Raw genomic sequence first — 24,812 nt, forward strand, 5'->3', positions numbered from 1 at the left:
GCACTAAAGATGTGAGACTTCATAAAGGAGTCACCAAGAGGATCCTGCTGGAGGGTTGTGAGCACTCTCAGCACCCCTCAGCCGACGTTGGCAGTATTTGCAAACAAGCCACGTAACATCCATGCCAGTGGGTGTGTTATGCAATCATGTGCCTTGAGTCAGAGTGCCAAGGGCAAGATTCTCTGCCAGGAATCTCTTAAGCAGCTGCTCCTTCAGTCTCCCGGCATCCCTCGTGGAGGGGAGGGATAGGAGATCGTACTGCCTTGAGCTCAGAGGTTCATCAAGCACCACCATGTGAACAAAAAATACAAAACACGTAAAAAAGACAAGAAGGACCAATGAAGGATGTTTATTTCCAGGACAAGGCTCAGCCATATTCATAGAAATCTTGTGCAAGGACACGCCAAAGGAGATTGCTGTGGAGCTAAGTCCAAACAAGCATCACAGTTCGGTGTTCAGGAAGTGCCCATGTGGGCATAATCACCATCACTCAGTGCTGTCCAATTTTAGTGACAGAGCTCAATTCCAGTATATTCTACATTCAGTACAGAGGGGGAAAGGGAACCTCAGCAATATTTAAAATAAGAGCAAAATAGATCACTGCAGGTGGGCAGCCTAGCTTCCCTACAAGCCAGCACCTAGTCCCTTAGGCTCTTGCTTGAAAGCCGTTGGTCCCTTATTTAGGACAAAATCACAGCAGCAAGAAGCTAAAGCTTCCCCCAGGCTAAAGCTACACATGAACACTGATCAATTCCTAATGACAGCTGTACCTGGCTCTCCCTTCTCTTGTGTGTACAAACTGCCTCCCCAACCCAAATCAGATGCTGGAGGCTGGGCCACAGTTCATGAATCCTTTCCAGCCCTGATGTTCCTTGAATGCCTTATTTACTTGTTCCTGCAGAAAAGGGGGAGAATAGGTATTTGGTGAGTCCTTGACAGAAAGAGGTTTTAATAAGATTCAGAAAGGTTTAAACATATTCCCCACACAGGATTCGGTTGCATTTTATGGAGAAGTCAGATCCCAAGGGTGTGTAATTCCTGCCTCCCAGAAAGCATTTGTCTCAGGCTTCCAACAAAACATTACATTGTCATTTGCAGAGGGTGAATTTTATGGGGTTTTAGTGAAGTGACCTAGAAAAGGCTGTGAGGCTCCACTTATCTCTGGATACCTAAACAGGGATGTAATGCTCAGCTGCCTGATAAGGGTTTGCTTCAGTGATTCATTGATTTGCAGTGACTTAAACAGAGCTGCTTGCTTTGTGAGTCAACATTTCACAATATTTGGGTGCAGAACCTAACTCCCAACCACCCTGATGAAGTAATTTATGGATAGGAAGGGTTCTTACAAGGCTGGAGTTTACTTGATACACTAATTTAAAAATGGTTTCATTCTGTGACCTTCTAACTGCAATAATCCTAACTGCACTTTGCCACCTGAGAGGATGATGTCACAATGCTGACAAATGGACAAAGGATGGGATGGTTTGACTGCACTACTCTGACCTTGGTAAATTAATTTTGTGTCCTTGTGCCTTGTATTCCTGCTTGTGAAAGCAGAGGGAACTAAAACCTCGTTTCTTCCCTGATATGGTTATGGTGCCTGTTCAGATGAAAGCTTTTCAAGAGAGGACAATGCAAAGCAAACCACAACCCATGAAGAATACTAAAGCAATAATCAATGTCATGCATTTTTTGGCATCAGTTTGCAAAAGTGATTTGGTGGTTATAAATTGCTGTGGGCCCATGACAAGAATTGCAGAGAACTCTGGTTTTCAGAAATGAGGCAAAATCTGCTTTCATAGGAAGAATTTACAGATGATCAGCAAGTGAAATCATATTTTACTTCCCAAAGAAACAGAAAGATTAAATAAAATCCTGAAGTGCCTTATTTTCAGTAGTTGGAAAATAAATCAAAGTGAGAGTTATTAATCTGAGACATGTAGGATTAAAGCAAATTTGGGAAAACAAAAGGAAGAAACACAGAGATAGTTACAGTTTGGTTAAAACAGCAGAGCTTGTATTACCCATCACATGCCCTGAGCTGAGCTCAGCAATAAACCAGGGGTTTGGTTTGAGAAAGAGGGACCTTTTCCTTTTCTAACTCAGGTGTGTTAATAAAGAAGAATATATGTTTGCCTTGGGAATTACTTATTTCTGGTATGCTCACTAAATTCTTTTAGGTTGCCAATTGAAGTGCTGTGGATCACATGGGAAGACTCATTACTTGTCCGGTAAAAAGGATGTGAAAAATCCATAACTGATTGATGTCAGCTTCCCCCCAATTTCCACTTCAGCAACACTTTAAACTAGGTCAGAGCATTAATTAATTTTTGTATGAAATCTCTCCTCGGCCCATCCAGCCTCCCATTGGCTAGTTAATTAAAATCAGCACCATTATTTGGCTGCTACTTTGCAGCAAGAAAAAGAAAAAGCTAGTAATTATCCACTGGGGGAATAAATTAATTAGGCTACTATGTGTTAACGCTCAGCAGCTCTCTTGTAGCTAGAAGCCAGAGTCCTTTCTGTCCTGCCTGGGTTTCTGGAAGGTAACTGGGTCACAGGAACATGTGCCTTGGCTTCAGCCTTAGCTGTACTTCCTCTTGACAAATCTTTGTTGAAGATAATCTCCTTAAAATAGAGGCTGTTTCTTCCTGCCTCCTTGTTGGAAACCGACTCCCTGAGCACCTTACAAGGACCTTGGAAAAGTTTGATTTCATGCTGGCAGTGAGCTGGGCTTCCCATTCATGGAGCAGCCTCCAGGGAGCCAGGCAGGGTATCTCCTGAGGCTTTGCTGCCCACCCACTGCAGGTTCCTGCATGGGTGTGCTCCAGATGCTGATCACTCCCGGGAATTATCACATCCAGGTAACACCCATCAATCACACCTGGCCTATGTGGAGTGGGAAACTTCTGTGCAGCAATATTTAGACAAGAATCTGATTCCTGTTTTGGGATGGGTCTCTGCTGCTCAACAGGCAAAAAGGTCCTGATGCTCACCAGTTCTTTGAAAGAGAATCCAATGCCAATAAAATGTCACTTATATCCTGACTGGTGAATTTATACTATAAAAATGCAATTTCATGCTTTGGATGTATGAGGAAGAGCTGAAGAGATCAAACAAGATAATTGCCAAGGTAATAAAATCAGAGAGATCATGGCAAACAGATCGGTTGAACTAGGGGTTCAAAGGACAGAGGTTCTCCCCTAGCTGGCCACCAGAATAATTTTCCTGCAACAGAAGGAACTTGCCTGTGTTGCACCAGAAAACTCCTGGTGTTTGAAGCCATGCATTTTGTTCTGGCAATACAGGTTTTTGTACAATACAGATTTTACTCCTAAAGCCAAGCACCATTTTCTCAGTTCTTCACATTACACCAGCAGTATCCATAGGGATATGCCATTGTGCAGCACCTCTGAGACTGAGTGCCACAAACTTGCAAGCAAATCCTTTATTTTTGTCTTTGCAAAACCTTTCCCACTGATAACTGAATCCCTAATGCCAACATTCTTTCTTCCTTCTCTGTAAGGAAAATTGCTAGCAGTTTTTTTTCAAGCCAGGCTTCATCCCCCATGGCTCCTTTGCTATCTCTATCCAAGATACTGCTGTTGTTAGAAGTGCCAGACATGGTGCAGTATTTTGTCTGGGAAAATAATAGAGTCATGCCTGTTCTTTGCAATCTGAATATGATAAAAGACAAATTAGGCTCCTTCCAAACCCTCAGCTCTCAGGAACTCTTCATCTGTCTTCCAATTTTGTCTTCCAGATTTTATCTGTATCTATCTAAAGTTTATCTGCAGTTTGTGCAAGATGCAATCACACCATGAGATAAAGAAGACACAATGATTACATACTTCAGAAGGAAAAAGCACAGTTGTAAAACACTGATTTATCCTAGCATTTGTTCTCTTAGCACAACAGTTGAAAGGTAATGTGTGATGTAAACAATGACAATTACTTCCTCTTGCCTTTTGAATTCTGGCAATTGCAACAAAAGAGGCTTTGTACTGCTCATAAAGTAACGCATAGTAGTCTACTGTTTATAAGGTAGCTGTGCATACTGAGATATAAAGCAGCCAAACATCAGAAAATAGTGTTAAGATCTCAAATCTTCTGAATTTGAAGGGTTACACACTCATATTGGCCCTGTAGACTTTGCTGGCCTGCAATGAGGACTGGCTCCTTTCCTTCCCTCACCCCAGTCTCTACAATGTTCCCTACCCTTGCTTCCTTTAAAGAGGTGTTCAGTGGAGAAGTCACCAAATCATTGATGGATACAGATGCTGGATCAAGCCTTTAGCAAATAAAAAAATCACTTCTTGGGTTGGGGACAGCTGAGTGGAGTGTAGGGGGTTTATGGACGTGCTATCCAGTTATTAATTTGTTCCCATGGATAATCCTTCATTGTGCAAACAGTCCCACTGAACACAGGGATTACAGTTAAGGCAGCAGGATGGAATGGTGAGATGCAGAGTAAACAAAGTATGATATTAAAGCTATTAATGTGTACTAATAGGCAGCTAATGAAGTCAGGATGGCCATGAATCACAAAGCTTCACTGGTTCCTGAGCCTATCAGCAAAACTGTTCTCAGTGCAAAGCCAGAGTGCCATTTTTAAATATAGCTGCTGTCCATAAGCTGAGGCTGTGTCCTGTCTGTGACTGGGCAGCTAGAGGTGACAATGTCACCCTGGGCCTAAAGTTTCAACAGGAGCTCAGTGTTTTCTGCTCAAGTCACTCTCCCTGCTAGCCTCTCAGCTAGTGATCATTTTGCTTTATGTTTTTATCAAGCTTAATTTCTTTTGCCCAGTACCCCAAGAACAGTCAAGGTTCACTTATCTAGGCAGTGTGTTTATATTTTCTTATTTTCCAATACATTCTGAATCCATACACTGGTTTTGGATTATACTGACAAAGGGGCAAGGCCATGGGAAAACACATCATGATGCCATCCCATGTCCTTTGCAGGCCAGATTCCCAGCACCTGAAGGTGCTGGGAATCTGCTGTTTGTTTTTATTCCTATTTTCATTCTACTGTATTACAATATCTGTTTTATTATGCCACTTGTTCTTGGGATTTTCTTATTGAGATCTGGAAAAGCCATGCACCATCTTGCCCACTTACCCTCCCAGGGGTGCAGAGCAGGATCTGGGTCACGTTGGAGAGAGAGTGCACAGGCAGGACAGGAGAGGCAGAGCTCATGTGCCACTTCTGAGGGAAAACCTATTGCACAAAATTAGTCTTTAAAACACACAAGTGGGAAAGAGATGCTGACAAAAACTTTTCTATTCCAGAATCTGTAATACTTAATTTTAAAACATTTTTGTGGAAGGTGCTGCAACTCAGTTGATAAATATAAAACCATCTCTGAGCACTGAAGGCGTTTTGTGCAAGTGCATCAGTTGGAAAAGCAAGATATCTTTGTTTTATTTCTACAGTAGTTTGAAAAATACTGAAAAAATTTTGAAAAATAAAAAGGATTTTCTGAATACTTACTTTTGTAGAAACATCTGCTGTGTGGGAAGTTATTTGACCAAAAAAAAAACCTCTTTATTTATATTAGAAAGTTCTAAAAGTCTGGAGCATGTTGCAAAACAAAGCAAAGAGAAATAAACAGGAAATAAGTGACTGAGTAGTCACAACATTCTAAGGTCAGCTCCCATTGCTTTTGATTTAAGCTGTGCTCTTTCCCATTGTGTATTTTTTCCAAGGAATTTTCTCTCTCTCTTTTTGCCTTTTTTTTTTTTTTTTGGTGACTCCTTTTCCTTTCCTGTTGTACTTGAATTATTCCCTTTGGTCCTCTAGAGGGTTTGAAAACAAACTTTATTTCTACTTCACAGTGAGTGTGACAATACCTATGCACAAGTCACAAACTGCACTTCAGAATATGTCAAACCCTGGTTCATTCACTGTCTTTTCAATGACTTTGATTTGATTCAGCCTGATCTTTGGTGCGCTTCAGGACAGGATCCTTTGCAGAAGATCTATTGGATAAAGGAATTAGAAAGATCACCTAACAGTTTGTTGAGATGAGGTAGTCTCCTGCCTCAGAATCAGCCTGCTCCATTCAAAATCCTCCCAGTAATTCCATACACCCATTCCCTAGAAGAGTTCTCATTTCAGGCAGCATCTAAGAATCTCCACAGATTTTGACTGCATGCACACAGTCCTGAGATCTGCTGAAAAAGAGGTTTCTGCTCTTGTATTCTCAGCATTCATTAGTCTGAAAGACCTTATTGTGGCCTTTCAATACTTGAAGGAAGCTTGTAAGAAACATGGAGAGAGACCTTTTCCCTGGGCCTGTAATAACAGGGCACAGGGTAATGGTTTTCAGCTGATTGGTTTAGATTGGACATCAAGAATTAGTGAGGCACTGGAGCAAGCTGCCCAGAGAAGCTGTGGGTGCCCCAATCCTGGAAGGGCTCAAGGCCAAATTGGATGTCACTCTGAGAACTGCATGGTGCCCCTGCCCATGGCAGGATGAGATGGTCTTCAAAGGTCCTTTCCAACACAAGCCATGCCATAATTCTGTGTTCCTTAAAGCTTCCTTCCAACCCAAACCATTCTGTCATTCCAGTTCCAGTGAACTAGGGTGAATGTTTAGTCTCCAAAAGAAGTCCTTTGAGTTTCTTGTTATCCTTTTACACAACTTATGTTCTGAGTCCACAGGATACTGGAACTCTGGTTTAATAATGTTAAAAACTGGTTCAGTTCTTGAGGGTTGTAACTATTTGTGGATCAATACTTTGAATGCAAACAGCAGAAATAATTACAGCTGCACCTTGTTCTAGAAGAGAACAGGAAAACACCACAGGCATGCCATTAACACTGAGATAATTTCTGTGCTCATTTTACTCCTCAATGCTACCCATTCAACTGTACTTTAGAAATGTGAAAGTTTTGTATAGTACCTAACTGTTCAATCCTATCAGAATTTAAAGGCAAATACTATTTCACCTTGGGAGTAGATGGGTGCTGTTTCTGGAGCAGTCTCTCTCTGTAACACAGTCTGAGCCCAAGGCAATTGCTAACAAAATTGGAGAGTGCCTCAGATCACCTCCCTGCAAACCGGAGAAGTTTTTTGGCAGCTCAGAGAACCGCAAGGTGCAACAAAAAGATACTTTCTGCCACCTCAAAGCTGTGCCTCCTTTCCAGCCAGCACCCCCAGGGAACTAGCCGCGTTCTGTGCTGCTCTGGGTTCAGGATGACCCTGAACTGTCTGGGACTGCAGCGCTGCTCCTCCTCACCAGGAGCCTTCCCCATGGACTCTTTAGTCATTATTTCACCCAGCTCCTCAGCAGGGTCAGGTCCCTGGAGGAAGAGCTGCAATACAGCACAGAGGTTTTGCCCATCTGCAGTTTTTCCAGCAAGAAGCAGTTTCCCTGGATTGTGAGCAGCAGCTAAGCTTTGCAGCTGCAATCTCACTGGCAGAGCTGCCAGCAGCGCCAGGACAGAGGCTCACACCCTTCAGTTAATCAGTCATTTATCTGTCTGGGGCATGTCTGTGCTTTATCTGTGCTGCCCATGCACACAGGCTTGGGACCAGGCCAGTACTCCAGCACACTTGGATGTCTTTTGCTCCCATGGCTGAGAGCAGCTGGGCAGGATTTTCAGTGCTTTTCTGTGGGGCTTTTTTTCCACATAAAAGAGTGTTCTCATCAACCAACAGGCTGGCTTTGAGTTCTCACTACCTCACACCAGTTACAGCCTAGACTTTGCAGCTCTTCTTTTGCCACCTTTGGTCCTCTTTTTTTTTTTTTTTTTTTTTTTTTTTTTTTTTTTTTGTGAGAATATCCACTGAACACTCCAATAGATTTTGTAGTATTTCAAGAGTTTATCTATACTTGTCTGCAGTGAACCTGATCAACCAGTTTTTGCTGTCACACAAATGCTACGTATTGTTCAGCTGCACAATGTGTCTTTTATCACTGATCTTGCATTTTCATGGGGGTTGCTCTTAACTTTTAAAGCTTTGACTAAAAGGTAAATGGCAAACTTGTGAACAGCTTCACATGGAGAACTGTCAGACTCAGTAAAGGATGTTGACATCTTTAAAGTTACCTGTACTCATATGGATCCTCAGAAGCTTGAAAATGAGAGTTCTTTCTTCTTCCCAGCAAGGAGAATAAGAGTCAGAATTACTCAAAAAAGTTTTCTTGGTTTGTATCTTATTAATCTTATTAAAAATTAAAAAAAAATAGTTTTTTGATATTTCCAAAGCTGTGGGCAGAATAGGAATGTTTTGTTTACAAGAGTTACTGGCTAAGCACAACAGAGAGAGCTAAGAATACAGAGTAAGTGTCAAATAAGTGACATGTTCTCACATTTCCCCTCACAAGTCCACTTTGAGGTGGCTCACCCTCTGTTTTAAACATAAATTGCTAAATCTGCTTGAGCTGCTCTGTCACAACAAGTTCCCTAAAAACTAAGGACAACTCAGCTTCTGCCTGCTGACATCCCCACTTAAACCAAGACAGCTCCAACATTCATCCAACTTGAATGTGAATTGTTTCAGCCCACTGACTCAACACAGAACGAACCTCATTAAAAACCAGCCACCCAGCAACAAAACAAAAGAGAACCCTAAGCAAAACGCCCCACTTTCTGACTGAGAACTGTCCTAGCTCAGTGAAAGGTTAGACAAGGGCCAGAGAGAGTACAGAGGGCAGGTAGGAGTGCAGGAGGAGGTGTAGCACATCCAAAATACTGCAGCCAGGTGTGAGGCTGCCTTAAGGCAGGGACACCCTCAGCTCCTCCTCAGGCTGACCTTTGCTCCCAAGAAAGAATCTCTCTCTGTGATATGTCTGCATTTCCAGGCACAACAGCACAGTGCTGCAGTAAACATGGGAATTGTTACTATTTAATAACCATAAAAAGGAAGATGATATTTCATTCTACTTCTAAGGACTTTCATGTCAATAACTGAAACTTAAACCACATTTCTCTGTCATTAGGAGTATGTGTGGCAGATGGAGGAGAAATGCAAGTGATGGAGGAGAGGAAAAGCTAACATTTTCCCCCAGTTAGATTTGTCCCATTTACTTTCTGCATATTGGTATATTCAGTAGAGGCACACTTTAAGAAATGTGGAGTCTGGAAGTACAGAGACCCAATGGCCAATAAGTAGCAAATTTCAGGCCCTGTTGGGCCCTTTGGTGTTCCCACAGGTCACTGTGAACATCACTTTCCTTCTCTCCTGCAAAACACAGCACCACCACACCACAAACCCCACACTGTAGCTACTCCTTACCTGCAGAATTCAAAGGAAGCACTTACATCACTACTACTGTTATCTGGCAGAGCATAAAGGTCAGCCTCACATTTCATTTAAAACACAAACATGACCTTTGGAATGGGATTTTAAAGGACAGCAGAGTCAAACCTTCCTGCTGTCATAGGAAGCTCTGTCTCTCCTTATCTTAAGGTGTTCCTCCCTTTTTCCGAGATTAAAAAAAAAGGAACAAACAAAGCATTATCTGTGTCATATTCCATAACTGCTCTTCATTTTCTGACCATTGTCATTGCTTCTTACACTGTGAAATGGGTACTGCTGGGAAAACTAGCACAGGAGCACAAATCCAGAGATAAGATGGAGATAGTAACACAAGAATATTTTCTGCAAGAGCACAAGAGAACGGCTTGGCACATAAACAGAGCTAGGAGTTCACAGGAACCACATACAGATTCATCTTTACAAATGAATGTAAATATTTGTAGTACTATTAAGTTATGGATATAACCTCAGTTTTATGTTTATATACAAGAAATCTGAATATAGAACTTACTCTAGTTATATTAAAACTTTAAAACCTTCCCATTTGCAATTGACTTTGCCAGATGAAATGTGGTGCTGTGACTGTGTTGCACTTGAGTCTTTCAAGTGTTTCACAAACAAACAAACCCACCACCACCACCAAAACCAACCAAAAAAAAAAAAAATCACAAAACCAAAACCCCCCAAATTATATATGTTTGATTTCAGAAACTATAAACCAGCCCAGATCAAGAAGCAAATCATGCTGGAACCCTCAAAACTAAATCATAGCATGTCTCATTTAAAATCAAAATTTAATGCCTATTATGTAATAATCTATTGGCACTTGGGGTTTTGTGGGGTTTTTTTAGAAAACTTTTTGCTGTAACATTGTCTATCCCAATGCCAAATTATACATACTAATTAACAGTGTTTGAAAGGGGCTGAACTTTTGATAGAAGAAAGTGAAACTCTTCTTTTTCCTGTTATAAATTTGATTATTGTTAATAATAGCTATAAGAGGGTTTCATTTTATATTTATGATAGTTTGCACTTGATACTTTGTTACTTTATATTTAGTGATTCTCTCATAGCCCACCTTGCAAAGCTCTAGAGAATATGACAAAATATTAATTCTCACTGAAGAATGTCTTAGCCTTCCTTTCCACATAAAAATTGGGACTGGGAGGATGAGAGGGAGGGTAGAAAAGAATCAAAATTGGGGAAAAAAGCTCCTAAACAATCCATAAATCAATGTCCCATAGAATGGTTTTGGCCATGAGGGACAAGGCATCCACAACTCCCCCCAGCATCCAGTGTCTTGATCCAGGTAAAGAATTCCCTCCTAATATTTTGTCTGAAGCTCCCCTCTTTCAGTTTCAAACAATTCCACCATCACAGAATGCCCTTGTAAAAATCCCTCTCCAGCTATCCTTGTAGCCTCTTTTGAAGCTCTGAAGTCCCTAAAGGACTCGAAAATCTCCTTGGAACCTTCTTTTCCTCACACTGAGTAACTCCAGCTCCCTTATCCCGTCTCCATGGCAGAGGTGCTCCAGCCTTCTGAGCATCTGCATAGCCTGCTCTGGACCCCAGAGCTGGCCACAGCACTGCAGGTGGGGTCTCAGCAGAGCAGAGGGGCAGAGCCACCTCCCTCAGCCTGCTGGCCACCCTGCTTTTGATGACAAACTGCTGACTTGTCCACAGAGAAAAATACTTTATTCTGTACCACAGTAAACATTACAGAAAAAAATGCCATTGTGCAATGGGCAATTTTTCTAACAGTCCTTTCTCCTCATTCTCCATGAGACTGAGAGGCTTTTGCCATGCTGACAGCATGGTTCTTTCTTGCAATTTTTTCCATCTTCTTTAGCATCACTTTTCTTTAGTGCCTATAAACTGTCCAGATTTCCCATTAGGTAGTGATACAGCAATATTCTCAGTGCCAGAGAAAAGGTCAGAAGTGTATTTTCAACTGTGACTCTACAAAAGATCAAAGAACATTAATTTGACACTTCATGCCTAATGCTGTGCCTTCATTTGCACTGTTTTACCAGCTATTTTTATTCCCAATTACCCACCAGACCCAGAACAAGTGCAGAAAGATCAAGTGCAGTAAAATGAGGAGTGAAATTCATCTGTACATGCAGCTTTCATCAGCTGTGAACACTGGTGTCAGTAAAACCAGATCAGTGGAACTCAATGCAGGCTGTGAAAGAGGAAGCACAGCTGTAATTTGATGTTCACAATCTTTATAGCTACTTGTAGCATCAATGAAGCTTGATTATAGGTTGAATCTATAATTCTGGCAGCTGAAAAAATAGTCCATCGGCTACAGAAACAGACAAAACCCCTTGAAGGCCTTTCCTAGTGCCTTTTTAGTATGGGCTTGCCAGTGTATTGTAAATGTCAGCCTCAACCACTTATTTCCTGCACTTGGGCAAGTATTTGTCTCATTATTTATAGAAACCATTGCAGTCCCATTGGGCTCCACGTCCCAGCCAGTGCAGCCTCAAGGCTGCTTTGATATTCCACCTGCAGCACACAACACCTCCAAGCAGCTTCATTGCACATCATCAGGGCAGGGAATGAGATACAGTGAGAGGGCAGATTCCCCAAGGACCTTCAGCACCTTCCTTTGGCTCTTTCACGCCTGCTCAGGGACTTCATCACTACAGTGTCACTGCCAGGACAAAGACAGAACATTTTACCCTCTGGTTAAGTATTAGCAATTCTCATTCACCTTGTTAAATTTTTATTCAATAAGAAAACATGCTTTCCAACCGGCACACACATGGTTTAAATAGAGTTTATCCTTAGGCACTGGAAACAAATCTTATAACCTTGTCTTTCTGGATCTCTTTGGGACTTCTGCAAACAGCACCTCAATTCAATGAAGGTTTTATATTATAAAAAACCCATTTCTCTTGTTTAATTTCTTTTTTTTTTCCTGTATAACAAAGGAAAGCAGATTATCAACCTTAACTTTTTTAACAGACACTTAAGAAGAGCTCTATAAACTGAACCACATGCTCTAATTACTGCAGTTTTATATTCTCTTAAAGACTAGCTGAGACTTGTCTGCTGCATCATGGCAAAGTATGAGTTTATCTGACTCAGCCATATTGAAGCAACTCCTTAGGGTGGAAAAAAGAAAGTGTGCTGGCAAGTTTAATTAAATGTAGACTTTTCTTAAGTCAACATAAAACAGTATTTTCCATCCCACCCTTTTCCTACTTGCTCCACACTGGTGCTCATCTTTAATAAAATGAACACATGAGTATTTCTTGAATCCATTAAGGGTCTAAATTGTAACTTTTAGCTACAGTGAATTATGGAATGAAATGCAATATTAGTTTGACAAAATAAAGTCCTTTTTTTTTTTAATTAACACTAGGGCTGAATGAAACCAAGTGTTACTTTTCTAGTTTTTTAAAAAAAATTAATAATACAATTCTATAATATTTCTGGCATGACATCAAATTTTTGAAAAATTTATCACAGCAAACCATGCTTGAAAGTGTTCAATTCTATCCCTGCTTTACAACAAATTCCTTGAACTAATAAATCTTAAAAACAGAAAAAAGAAAACAAGTAGACAATTGCTTTTCTAAATACTGTTTTCTCTAAAGTTTCTTTATCCTCCTTCTTCCCTCAGTAGTGAGTACACCTGGAGAAGTGATAGCTCCTAATGTTTTCCCAAATACTGAGGGCTTGTAATTAGAGTAGTTCACATCTGGATTTAACAAGGAAATCACTTTCCACCAACCCTCCCTCCTCCAGAGGAATTAGCCAGAGGAATTCCTCTTATCTTTTTCACTTAAAAATGAACTGCTTTTAGCTATAATTTCTTTTTTTGCATGCTTCCCCCTACCTTTCTTTCCTTGAAGCTTGAAACACTAACACAGAGACCTCAGCTCTTTGGATACATTACACACTTTTCTGATATTAACATTAGTTCTGCCTACAACACACGGTGGAACGTCACAAATTACTTATAAACACAGCTAGATCCGCAGGGCAGGAAAAAATGGAAAAGAGCCCTCTATTTAAAGGGCAGATTGAGGGACAGCATTGAGCAGCATTCCTGTAACAGCACTAACTCCCGACACAGGATAAATGGCTTCTCTGCACACAAAAGCTCACAGGGACAGATCAAAACAAGTGAAATCAAAGCCCTTGAGGAAAGCCAGAGCGCCGACCACTTTATATCACAAAAACAACCCCCAAAAAAAACCCGAAAAACCATCATGGCCTTGGCGCCATAGGCTTATAGCCAGCTTTAACTACGGTAAATCGCTAGGAAGCAGAACTCCCTATCCTTAGGGCAACCCGTACCCTCCCAGGCTGGGCACGGAGGACACGGGCTGAGGTAGCGGTGACCTCAGAGAGCGTGCGGATGGCAGCAGAAGCCAAACTCGCCTCAGCAGAGCCCCTCTCCCGCCCCAGCCGGGGCCGCCATCCCAGGTCCCCTCACCATCCCCAGCGCTCCCTCAGCGCCGAGGCTTTCAAGGGAACGGCGCGCGCCCCTCCCGCCCCGCCCGCCCGGCCCTGATTGGCTGCGCTGGGAAGGGCGGGGCCCGCCGCAGAGTGACGCGTCAGCCGGGCGGGTCACGTGGCCGCGCCCTCTCCGGTGCGCTCGGGGGCAGCTGGATCCGGCTGCCGGCCCCACCGCCCCCTGCCTTGCCCTGCTTCCTCCGCGCTGTCAGCGGCCCCGCCAGCGCCAACAGGAGCCCGGCCAGCGCCGCTCGCAGCCCCGCGCCAAGGGGTGGGCAGCCGGCTGCAGCGGTCGGCCAGGTCAGTGCACGCCGCCAGCGGAGGGGGCGCGGGGCAAGCGGGAGTGCTGTAGGCGGGTGTGGTGGCGACGGCGGCAGGGGGCGGTCGGGGCGCGCTCCTTAGGAGGTCTTGGAGGCTGGAGGAGATCGGGACGCGCTACGGTCGGGAGAGCGCTGGGGGAGCGGTGCCGCGCTCTCTGAGGAAGGTACCGGGGATATGGCGCGGGGAAGCGGTGGTGCTTGGCCCTCGGGAGAGGTGGGTAGGGCAGAGCTCCCCCGCCGTGTGCAGGCGGCCGCAAGCCGCCCCCGAACCCCCCGTGCCTCTCAGAGCCCCCCTGCGCCTGCCCCGCTCCGCGCACTCCCCACGCCTCCCTCAGCCCCGCCCCGGGCCCGCGGCTGTCGAGGAACGGGCCCGGCCCCCGGCTCTTCCCGCGCTCCCATTGGCGGCGGCGGGACGGGCGGGCCCGCGGGAGCGGTCACGTGTTGGCGGGGGGCAGCTGGAACCGGTTGGGGCCGCGCCGCCCCCTCCCCACCCCCGTCAGGCGGCCCCGGGCGGCGGCCCCGGAAGGAGGGTTTGCTGTCCGCAGCCCCGCACAAAGCGAGCGGGGAGCCGGAGCGCTGCTCTGCTCCGCCAGGTCAGTCGGCGCCACCGGCCGCCTGTGGCGGTGGGTCCGCGCGGTGGCGGAGGGGGCGGTCGGTGTGGCTGAGCAGGGTCTGTTCGAGCCTGTGCGGAGAGGGTGCTGAGGGAGCGGTGCCGCGCTCCCCGCAGCACCGCGGGGCCGGTGTGTTATCTGAGAGGACGTGGGAGAGGAGCGCTTTGTCCGGGCACCGGGACGTCACCTCAGGTTCCTGAGAGGCGGGAAGAGCGCGGCTCCGTGCGCCCGGGGGCGGCCGCTGTGCTGCCCGGCCCGGGGCGGGAGTGCCGTGCCGGGAGGGCTGCGGGCGCGTCGCGCTCCCCGCGCCGTCCGGCCGGGCCCTGGCTGTCACCGGTGGGTCCTTGGCGGGCGGCGGGCCGGAGAACGCGGGGCCTACGGCTCTGTTTGTTTACGTCGCCGCCTAAAGCCCTGGCCCGGGGCGGTCCCGCGGCTCTGCCGCATTATGCAAGCGGCCGGGCCGAGGCGGGCCCGGGGACGTGGCGCGCCTCCTCCCGGCCGGGCTCCCGCTGCGGGCGGTGCCGTGCGCGGCGCCGGGAACCCTCGGTCCGTGTCCGATCGGGCAGCGAGGGGCGGCGGGCTGGGCACGCTGCAGCGCCGCTGGGCTCTGCCGGGCGTGGGGGTGTGCGCTGTGCTGTTCTTTGTCTCGGCTCTGCGCTAAAGGAACACAGCGGTGGTGCTGCCGGCTCGAGGTTTGATGTTTTTGATCGCATAGGAGCTAGTGAGGCAGCTCTAGATTAAACTGAACTTTAAAAATTAATCTGTTACCTGCACCCTAACCAGGCACAGATTTGTTCTTCCATTTTTCTCTTTTTCTTTTTCCCTTTAAGTTAATAGCTTGTCAGTGTTAGTGTTTTAATTTATCAGAGCGTGCAGTGTTAGATGGAGATTAACCTTCAACATATTTTAAATGTTAATGGTAGGGTGAAATGGTTGATAAGTGGACTTATTTTCATCATATATGTTTCTATTCTAGCACTGCTTCCTGTAAAATAACTATATAAGATCTTAAAAAAAATAGGAGATTGCCATTGATTTTGAATAGACGCTGGTAGCCCAAGCTGCCATGTAATTAGGCTTTCAGTAAAGCATGTAGCCCCTCAATAGAATGGATCCAGGCTTTGGAAACCTGTTAAAAAAGTGGTTTGTTGAGAGCTGTGGGGAGCATTATTCATATTATTTATCCAAGTCATTCCTAAGTGAGGAATGTTAGTTTGATCACAGAGAGCTAAATTACTCCCTGCCTAAGATCTTCTCAGCCGTATGTTATTAATAAGCAACAGCTCACAAAAGAGGAATCAGACTGATGCTGCTCTGTCTCACTTACAAATGTGCCCCAGCTGTTTCCTGCCTGCTTCAAGAACTTAGCAAAACTGCTGTGGCATAGCTGAGGCAGAAGAGTCTGTCACATGGACAGGTATTTGCTAAATGCTGAAACAATTAACTTATTGTTACTTAAAACAAAGCAGATACATTCTGGGTAAGCAGAGATAACCATGGCTGATGTGGCCCCTCACATGGGGAGCTAAATTGATACTGAAAATACAATCCTCAAGATATTTTTCTCATTTGCTGTGTATTAGTGTGATGCAATTTCAGAGGTGTCACTTGGGCTTTGCTGTTTTCTAAATGTCAGCATAAGGCTGTTGGTAAAATTTCAGCCTTTGAATCAGAACAGGGTGTCCAGATCTTCTGTGCAAGTTTGTTTGCTGTCCAGTGTTAGCACTGCAATGCAGAAGGAGAGACCTGCTGACTTTGTCCTTGCTCCTGCAGTCAAGGTGCAGTGGGGGGGAGAGGAGGGGGCAGGAAGAACCCTCTTGTTTGGTTGAACATGAAGGAGTTGATGCTGTAATGCTGTTTCTAAAAATTCTCTCCCAGTTTTTAAAGGGAATGCCCTGACAAATATATCCTCTGACGCTGCTCTAAAACCCAGGTGTCGTCAGCTACTGTTACATAATTTTCTTGCATGTCTAATTTGTTGCTTTAGATGTATTCTGTAATATCTGATACCTCATTAGGACCAACCACAAGCAACAAAATCTGTTCATCATACTACAAGATTAACCAGATACAACATGGTATCTTTGGAATATCACAGTGTGTGTTTTAGGCTTATGTCCCTTTGTTCAGCACAGCAGTAGATTTGATGCAAGGTGAATTTTCTGTTGCTGTGTGTAGCACATCTTTTAAGAAGGTAAAATCTGAGCACTGTACCTTCTCCAGCAGTGCTGGGCTGTGTTCAAATTCATGGTTCGTGAGGGAGGCTGTTTGTCTTGCTCTTTGTCAGCCCCAGTGCTGCCAGTGTGTCCTCCCAGCTGTCAGATGACTTGGCTGGGGCTGTGGCACCTTTCCCCTGCTTCAGCCTGGAGTTGGGCTCTCCTGGGTGTTGATACAGCTCATGAGTCTTTTCTCTTAAGGTGGAAAGTGTCAGCTTAAGACAACAAAAATAAAACCAAAAATACTCCAGCCTTCTAGTCCTTGCTGATTTTATCTTTATATGCAATAAATGGAGAGATATTTTGAAATAATTGAGCATGTTTACTTTTAGGATTGTGCACTTCCAGGACTGTGCACCAGGATCTGTGATGAAATGTGTGCTAGCATTATGAAAGAGCCTGTTTGTGCACAGCAGGTGCTGGTGGGTTGACCTTGGCTGCGTGCCAGTTGCCCACCAAGCAGCCCTGTCATTCCTCAGGGGGAGAAAGGTGGAAAAAGCCTCAGGGGTCAAGGTAGAGGCAGTTAATACAGCAAAAATAATTTCTGCAGAAGCAAGGGGAAACAGAAGATTTTGTCCTCTGCTTCCCTATTAGGGAAGGAGGGTTTCCATATGAATAGGAGTTGCTCTGGAAGACAAAGGTCTTAAATGACAAACACCCTCCTTTCTTTTAGCTTTTTTTTTTTTTCCCTTTTATTTTTTTATTTTTTTAATCTATCAGTCTCTGAGCTGATGTCATATGATAAAGAATGTCCCTTTGGTCAGTGTGGGTCACCTGCCCTGGCTGTGTCTCCTCCCAGGATGTTGCCCACCCGCAGCCTCCTGGTGATAGTGGGGAATGTTGGAGAGACAGTGCTGGTGCTGTGTGAGCACAGCTGAAACTCTGGGTGTTATCCACACCTTTCTAGCTGCCAGTACAAAGCACAGCTCTGTGAGGGCTGTTGTAGGGAAAATTAACTCCCTCACAGTCAGACCCAGTACAATGGGCTTCCTTTTTCTGCAGCTAACCAAGCAAATTTGGTAGTAGAGCAGGCAAAAGTAATTTGACACTAAATATCAGGTGTTTGAAAGTACTAAAATGCATTCCAGAAAATTCGTGGCACCTGTGTACTTAGTTGTCTAATTACCTTTCAAAAATCTCATTAAGTATCTATAAAATTTATTAGTTAAAAAAAAAACCCTCCCATTAAAATGGTACTTTGTGAGCTGTATTTTTCCATCTCATTGGAAAAATCTGTGCTGCATATTATCCTGTCATTTTAAAATATAATGTTACCCAAGAGAGTTTTGGGTTGATAGCTTTCCATCAGATTTTTTTACTTTTTGTTCATTAGATAGAGATTGGTGGCTTTTTGTGGGGAGAGGAGAGGAGAAATGTGACACTTTGGTGTGAGTCTGATACTTTTTTGCTTTCTTACCAGCGTGTTGCCAAAGTCTGATTATCCATAATGGATATGCTAAGTGTAACCTGCCATTCTACAGCCCTTACAGTCAACTTAGAGTTGATAAAATCAGCTTTTCATTCAGGCCTGTCATGGTAGTTGCTTGAAGTTCCCTCCTAATTTTGAAAGCCATCTGTCTATGCGACTAAGTTCAAGGTCTTCAGGCTTGTAAATCTCCACAGTTTAAAAAAATATCCCATTGTACTTGGAGCCTGCCCTTGGACCACTAGAATCAAAGCCTCAAAACCTTTTCAAGTAGCTATTAAAAATATTGGTTGTAAGGAGTAGAGAGCAGGCAACCGGGCTGCGTGGCTGCTGTGAATTTTTGACTCAGGAACTTGTTCAGCGTTTGTCAGATAGGCTGTTACATTCCACAATTGCCCCAGATTACCTGGTGTGTATTTAGCTAATCCTGAAAAAACATACAAGACATGGTACAGCAAGCAGCCGGCACCTCTTAAATCATATTGGAAAGGTTAGGGAAGTTAAGGGTGGTGCAGAATAATCCACTAAAGCTGAAGGCTTGTGAAGGGTTTTAATATATCATCAGACCTGTAAGCCACAAGATTCAAATAAACTTCAGGATTTGAATTAATAAATCAAGTCCCTGTCCTGGTGTATTTCTAACTACAACCAAAAATATTTTGGTCTTCCCTATCCACGATGACATTTATTACCTCATTTTAGAGGAAATCTATGATACTTTGTGGCACTTTAATAGTTGATTCTGTTAGGTCATCTTTTCTTTCTTACCTGCATTTTCTAGAAGTTCTCTTTTAGAATCAGGGAGAGGAGAGTTTGGATTTCCTGTTCTTCCTATTAATGTTTCATGTTGGGGTTTTTTTGTTTGTTGGGGTTTTTTCTTTTTTTAAGGGCTGAGAAGTCTCTACCTGTGTGATATGTCTTTCCCATGAGAAGAACTGAGGTTCAAGTGTTCACTGCTTTCTTGCATGTGGTTGTAGTCTGTAAAAACTGACCAAAGGAAGAGGAGTTCTGAATGTTTGCTGCAGCAGATGTGAATTCAGCTTTACTTTTGGACTCAGAGGTTGTTTAAAAAGGGTTGTTGCACAAGGATTTCTAGTTTGTAAATCAGCTCAATCGATTTTATTAATATTTGCTGATGAGGAAATATTTATCATTTTTAATGTACCTCCTCTAATTTGCTTCAGTTCCCCATAGCAGTTATGACATGACCCCTCTGAGCTGAGAATTCTTTGCATTCCCCAAAAAGTCCCATCATTACAGGGGTGGGGAGTGAAAGAGGATTTTGTTAATTCTTTGCCAGCTTCTTTGGTTAAGCAGTGCTGAAAATCTGAAGGAAGGAACATCCCGTTTCAAAGATGCCTGACACTTAGAGGTCAGAGGATTTGATTTTTAAATCTTGTCATTCCCCTTTAGGAATTAAATTATTATCTCTTTTCAGGAACCATCAGTAACTAGACAGCTAAACTTAGGTTATTAGGTTTTTTTTGCCTCCCCCCGCAGTAAAATGTTTTTGTATCATGTCTTGAAAACACAGACTGCTTTTATAAGTGCATTATAATATACCACATAGGTTTGATTCCTTAACAAAAAGCAGACCTCGTTTTTCCTTGCCATGTGTTTGCATTCAGTGCTCTGCTAGAAATGATGTTTTTTTCAGAATGAGAGACGGTACTTTGACCCTAAATATAAGAGCAATACCTGTACCTGCAGTTCTGCTAGAAAAAAAGCATGCTCTTGCTTGGTGAAATTTTTGTTTTCTTCATACACATCCCTTGGGTAGGCTGAGTAGATTTTTGAGATAAAATGCATTTTGGGTAGAATTCTGGCATATTTACAAAGTCAGTTTATCAAAACCTCCTTACAACCGGCTACTCCTATATAGAAAAGTAAAATTATTTTACTAGGTACTTTAGAAAACCCACACCTGTCTGGAAAGTAGGTACATAGAATTTTTACAAGATTGGCTAAAAGCTTTATAGACTTAGAAGGATTTTGGATGATTTTCTAGGAACAGTTGGGTAGTTAATTTGCAGTAGGACACATGTTGGGTTTTGTGAAGTTTAAATTTGAGTTGTTGCGTTGGCTCTGGAAACAGGTTTTTGGGTTGTTTTTTTTTTTTGTTTTGTTGTTTTTGTTATTGTTGTTTGTTTGGGGTCTTTTGGTTTTGGGTTTTTTTTTTTTTTTTTTTTTTTTTTTTTTTTTTTTTTTTTGCAAGCCAAAAGCGTATTCTTGCTTTGGGGAAGTGTCACACGTCAGCTTTCGCTTTCCTGCTTGACTTTTGCAAGGCATTTTTGCCTACTTCATTTCCCCTTTGGCTCCTCTGCCCTTTCAGTTAAAGGCTGTCCAAACAGGCATTTGGTGAGCACAGCCAAGCCCTTGACTACTTGGTGTCATCATAAATCCACACTAGTAATTTATATTCTCTGCATTACACTGAGATTTCTTTGTCACATTAGGCTAGTTTCGTGAGTCCAGTCTTAGTTTCAGCACTGAAACGTGCTGTGCTTCTCTGTCTATAAATAACTGCTAAAAACAAGTGCTAGAATGTGTCACTTAACACACACTGGTGAAAAGCTCCTAAAGGGCATGCTCTACATGGAGTTCCTGTTTATCAGCTGTGCTTATTTCTAGCTTCAGTAGTCTGGGATTTTATCATTTGCAGAATGATAAAATTTGTGAAAGGCCAATGCAGAATTGGAATATGTGACCAGAAACCTTTATATGTCTACTGTTTTTTTTTGCTCTCATTTCACTACTGAAAAGTCATTTTCCTTGACATGGAGAGGGAAAATAAGGGAGGAAAAAAAGGAATGTAAAGTAAAGGCAGCTGTAGTTACAGTAGGAATAGAGGATAGTTAGAATTCGGAGGAGGAGGAGGAGAAAATTCAGAAGAAACAGTTCTGAAGGTTCAATACCTGCAATAACATTCTAAATGCCCACAAAGAATGAGGTTTGATGTTGAGCTTTTTTCCCCTCCTATTTGGTATCTGTCTTTTGCTTTCAAGGCATATTTAACTGTCCTGTGCCATTTGAAGGCAAGGGCTTCCCCTTGTAGTAGTAGAGCTAATGAAAGGCAAATTTTTCTTCAGTGTTGTTAGTTCTTTCTGATGTTGTTATTAAAAGATTGCTGACCAAGATTGTACTGAAATAAAGTTCTATTTGTCCTGTTCAAAAATAGCAATAGTAACATTCTACTTCCTTGGTTAAAAAAAAAAAAAGAACCAAACAAAACACACACAGAACAAAAAGCTGCCCACAGTGATGTAGAGAACTGGATTCATTGAAACCATTGGAGAATTTATTCTGCATATAATTGGTACAATTATTTTGTAGCCCATGTCCAGATGGATATACTTGGGTGATGACAGTCTAGCCACATCCATATGTGGATTTTACTATGACTGCTGCTTTTGTAAATAATATAAAAGGATGTGAGATATCAGTAGTGTTTCTGCTGTAATGGTGAAAATGGCATTCTGCCAGTTTTTTTTTCAGTCAAGGTGTTGTGCATTGGAGGAGAAAATTGAGGCAGAGTCAGTCTTCCAGCTGCTGTCCTGGCTAAAGGCAGTTTCTTCCTGCTGTGCTGCTTTGAAGACTGCTTAGTGCTTCCAGTTGCTCCTGGTGCTTCCTGTGAAAGCCTGGAAGTAGGGGAGCAGAGTCTACAGGGATGGACAAGTGACAGCAGAGAGCTGTCCTCTCTTATGAGTTGTTCCCCTTTTCCTTCAAGGTGGTTGTGCTTCTCTGTGGAAACTTTCTTGTGCCTTGTAGAGGATTCTTCAGCACTGAAGAGACAGAAGTTACTGTTTGCCAAGGGACCTAATATTAAATCTCTTAAAACCTTCCAGTGGCCTTCTTGGAAGCAAAATTAGTCAGAGAGTTTTGAAAAATCTCTGCTGAAGACTGACAAATGTTGCAGAATACTGATACTTGCATATGGTATTTGATTTAGCAGTCTTTTTCTTATGCCAGTGTTGCAGCTGGATGCTGTTTTCTGGGTCTGCAGCTGCTTTTAAAGAGCTTTCTACTTCTACTGCTCACTCAGGCAGTAATATCACAAGTGACTTGCTTCCCTGTGAGTGGTGGGATTTCTCTTTCCTCTTACTTAGAGCAGCAACAAATGTAGTGATTGTTCCTCAAATTAGTTCTCTTTCTTTCCACTATAGGAGATTTCAACGATCCCAGGACATAAGTTCTGCAGAAATGACGTCTTGTCAAGTCACTTTTGTAGTAAGAGGACCATCAGCACCAGGTACTCAAATCATGCTTTCTCCTTTTTGTATGGTTGGTGTAAGAGAAAACTTAACAGAGGAGTGTTCAAAGGCTGTCTTGTGTTTTCCTCAGAGATAAAAGAACATATTAGATCAAATATCAAGATGATAAATCATTGTAAAATATATTAAGACATTCCACCAATGAATTTGAAAGTGAGAGCTGGGAAATAAATTTTACCTCTTTCTTCAAACAAAATTTCATGATGTGCTAGGGATTTTGATGCTAACTGAAATGGTTATGATTGGTTTAAAATCTTCTCTCTTTAGTACTTCTTTATTCCATGGAAACAAGCATTTGTATTCTGACCCATGATACTTAGGCACACATTGATGTGTTTGTTCTGGTTTTTATTCTCTCTGCATCCCTGTTGAAAGTTTCACAGGATGTGACCTCTATCAGAAGTTACAGGCAGAAAGAATATGCAGCTTAATTCAGTATTCGGTCTATGGGGGAAAAAAAAATGTAAAATAACTTCTGTTATCCAAATGAGGAACACAAGGTATCATGTCAGGTAGAACATGAAAATCTGGTATTGATAAATTGTGGATATTATGTTAACCTTCATCTTCAGGATCTTGGAAGGAAGGAGTTGTGTTTAACCACAACTGTAACTGAGATCCACAAAACTGCTCCCAGCCGTGTTCCTTTCCAGCTTCTTCCTTCCCAGCCCCCTCTCTGGTGGGGAGAGAACAGAAAAGGCCTTGATGCTGTGAGCACTGCCCAGAAGTAACTGAAATATCCCTCTGTTATCAGCACTGCTTCCAGGACAAATTGAAAACACAGCCCCTACTAGCTGTTGTGAAGAAAATTAACTCTACCCCAGCCAAAACCAGCCCAGAAGTTACACCAAAAAAGAAATTGATTGTTGCCTAACAGAAGCAGATGAATGTGGGAGCAGATTGGCAAAATTCCTGTGCCAGGCCAATACCAGATGGCAAAAGTGTCCCCTGTAGTTGGCGAGGAAGAAAATGATAAAAACATTGTACAGGTTTGACATCTGCCCTGTGTTAGACCTGTCCTGTGTTTCTCCCTTGTGATTTGGCATTTGGGAACTGAAAACTGCTACTCTATGTTGGCATAAAGCTGTTAGTAAGGAGTAGAGTTTTCTGTAGCATTCTGGAGAAAATTTTAGAACTTTAGAGTAAATTGACCTTAGTTCAAGACCTGTGTAGCTGTACCATGGAGTATTGCAAACTGTGCTCTCTTTGTCCTGCTTACACTGTTGCTTCCACAGCTGTGATGACACTGTCACTAGCAAAGCTGACTTTGGATGTATAACTTCTTCCTGTGCTAATAATATCTGCAATGAAAAGTAGGATTAGTGAGGACCAGATCCTGCCTCAATGGCTGCTCACAAAGAATTATCTGGAAATACAGTATAAAGAGATGACACAAAAGGGTGCTTTGGCTTATGACAACAGTGAAATTGTTGGGGTTGTTATTATTATTGTTGGATCAATGAGGATGTTGCAAGCTTTGAGTTGGGGCAGAAGGCTTAGATTAACCTTCTTTGCTAAAGTAGCTGAAGGAGCTCTGCCAGGAGCAGCCTTGAATTCCATGACAAGGAGAGGGGAGAAGCTGAGGACCCCTGAGCTTGAAATGCAAACCCAACCCAAACCCCACTGTGTTCAGAATTGCCTGTGGGGAGGCAGCTTGCCCTGCATTTCACTTTGGCTTTACTGGGATAATTAAGGCAGGGTTTTACAAATCATAATTGAGCCTCAGTGCAGTTGTTGAAGAGAGTTCAGGGTGGCTGCACATCCTATTGCCTTTTGTGTGTGGTGCCTTACTGAGTGGGAGGTGGTCACTGGGTGTTTGCATGTCTGTTTAGAATAGGAGCCCAGAGAACTGTGGCACCTGTGAAGAGGAAGATAATTAGATGGCACTTCAAAGGTTAGCTGTGTGTATATGAAGATGTATTAAGTACTGCTATTTTAAAAGGGATGTTAAAAGAATTTTAGTTTTTTAGTATCTCCACTCAGAAGTTCTACCTATGTGGTGTTCAGGTGATCTTCCTTCCCCACTTTATTTACTCCCTGCAAAAACAAATGATCACATGCCTCAGGATAAGGTGGAAAAGGTAAAGCTAACATAGGCAATTTCATACTAAATATACTCATAATTTAGATTTTTCTCTGCATTTGTATGCTTACAGTAAGCATCCAGAAAGCTCAGGCTTCTTTTTTTTAATGAATTGCAGCACAAGATTTAAAAAAAAACAAA

At 43.1% G+C, this 24,812-nt stretch overlaps 1 protein-coding gene across 6 annotated transcripts in view; it reads left to right on the forward strand.

The window, feature by feature from the left end:
• The first annotated feature begins 13,875 nt into the window (after positions 1-13,875).
• Positions 13,876-24,812, forward strand: part of GPCPD1 (glycerophosphocholine phosphodiesterase 1) — a 43,469-nt gene continuing 32,532 nt past the window's right edge. For 4 of the 6 annotated variants that reach the window (XM_084203321.1, XM_084203324.1, XM_084203326.1 and 1 more), the window contains exons 1-2: positions 14,526-14,657; positions 22,481-22,566. In XM_084203321.1, the coding sequence (XP_084059447.1) occupies positions 22,518-22,566 (49 nt within the window). In that variant the 5' untranslated portion in view covers positions 14,526-14,657; positions 22,481-22,517. Of the gene's footprint in view, positions 14,045-14,525; positions 14,658-15,241; positions 15,368-22,480; positions 22,567-24,812 lie in introns of those variants that run through there. The other 2 variants (XM_084203322.1, XM_084203323.1) reach the window with 2 other exon arrangements.

Source organism: Fringilla coelebs, assembly GCF_963513975.1.
Source record: "Fringilla coelebs genome assembly, chromosome: 3".
NCBI lineage: Eukaryota > Metazoa > Chordata > Aves > Passeriformes > Fringillidae > Fringilla > Fringilla coelebs.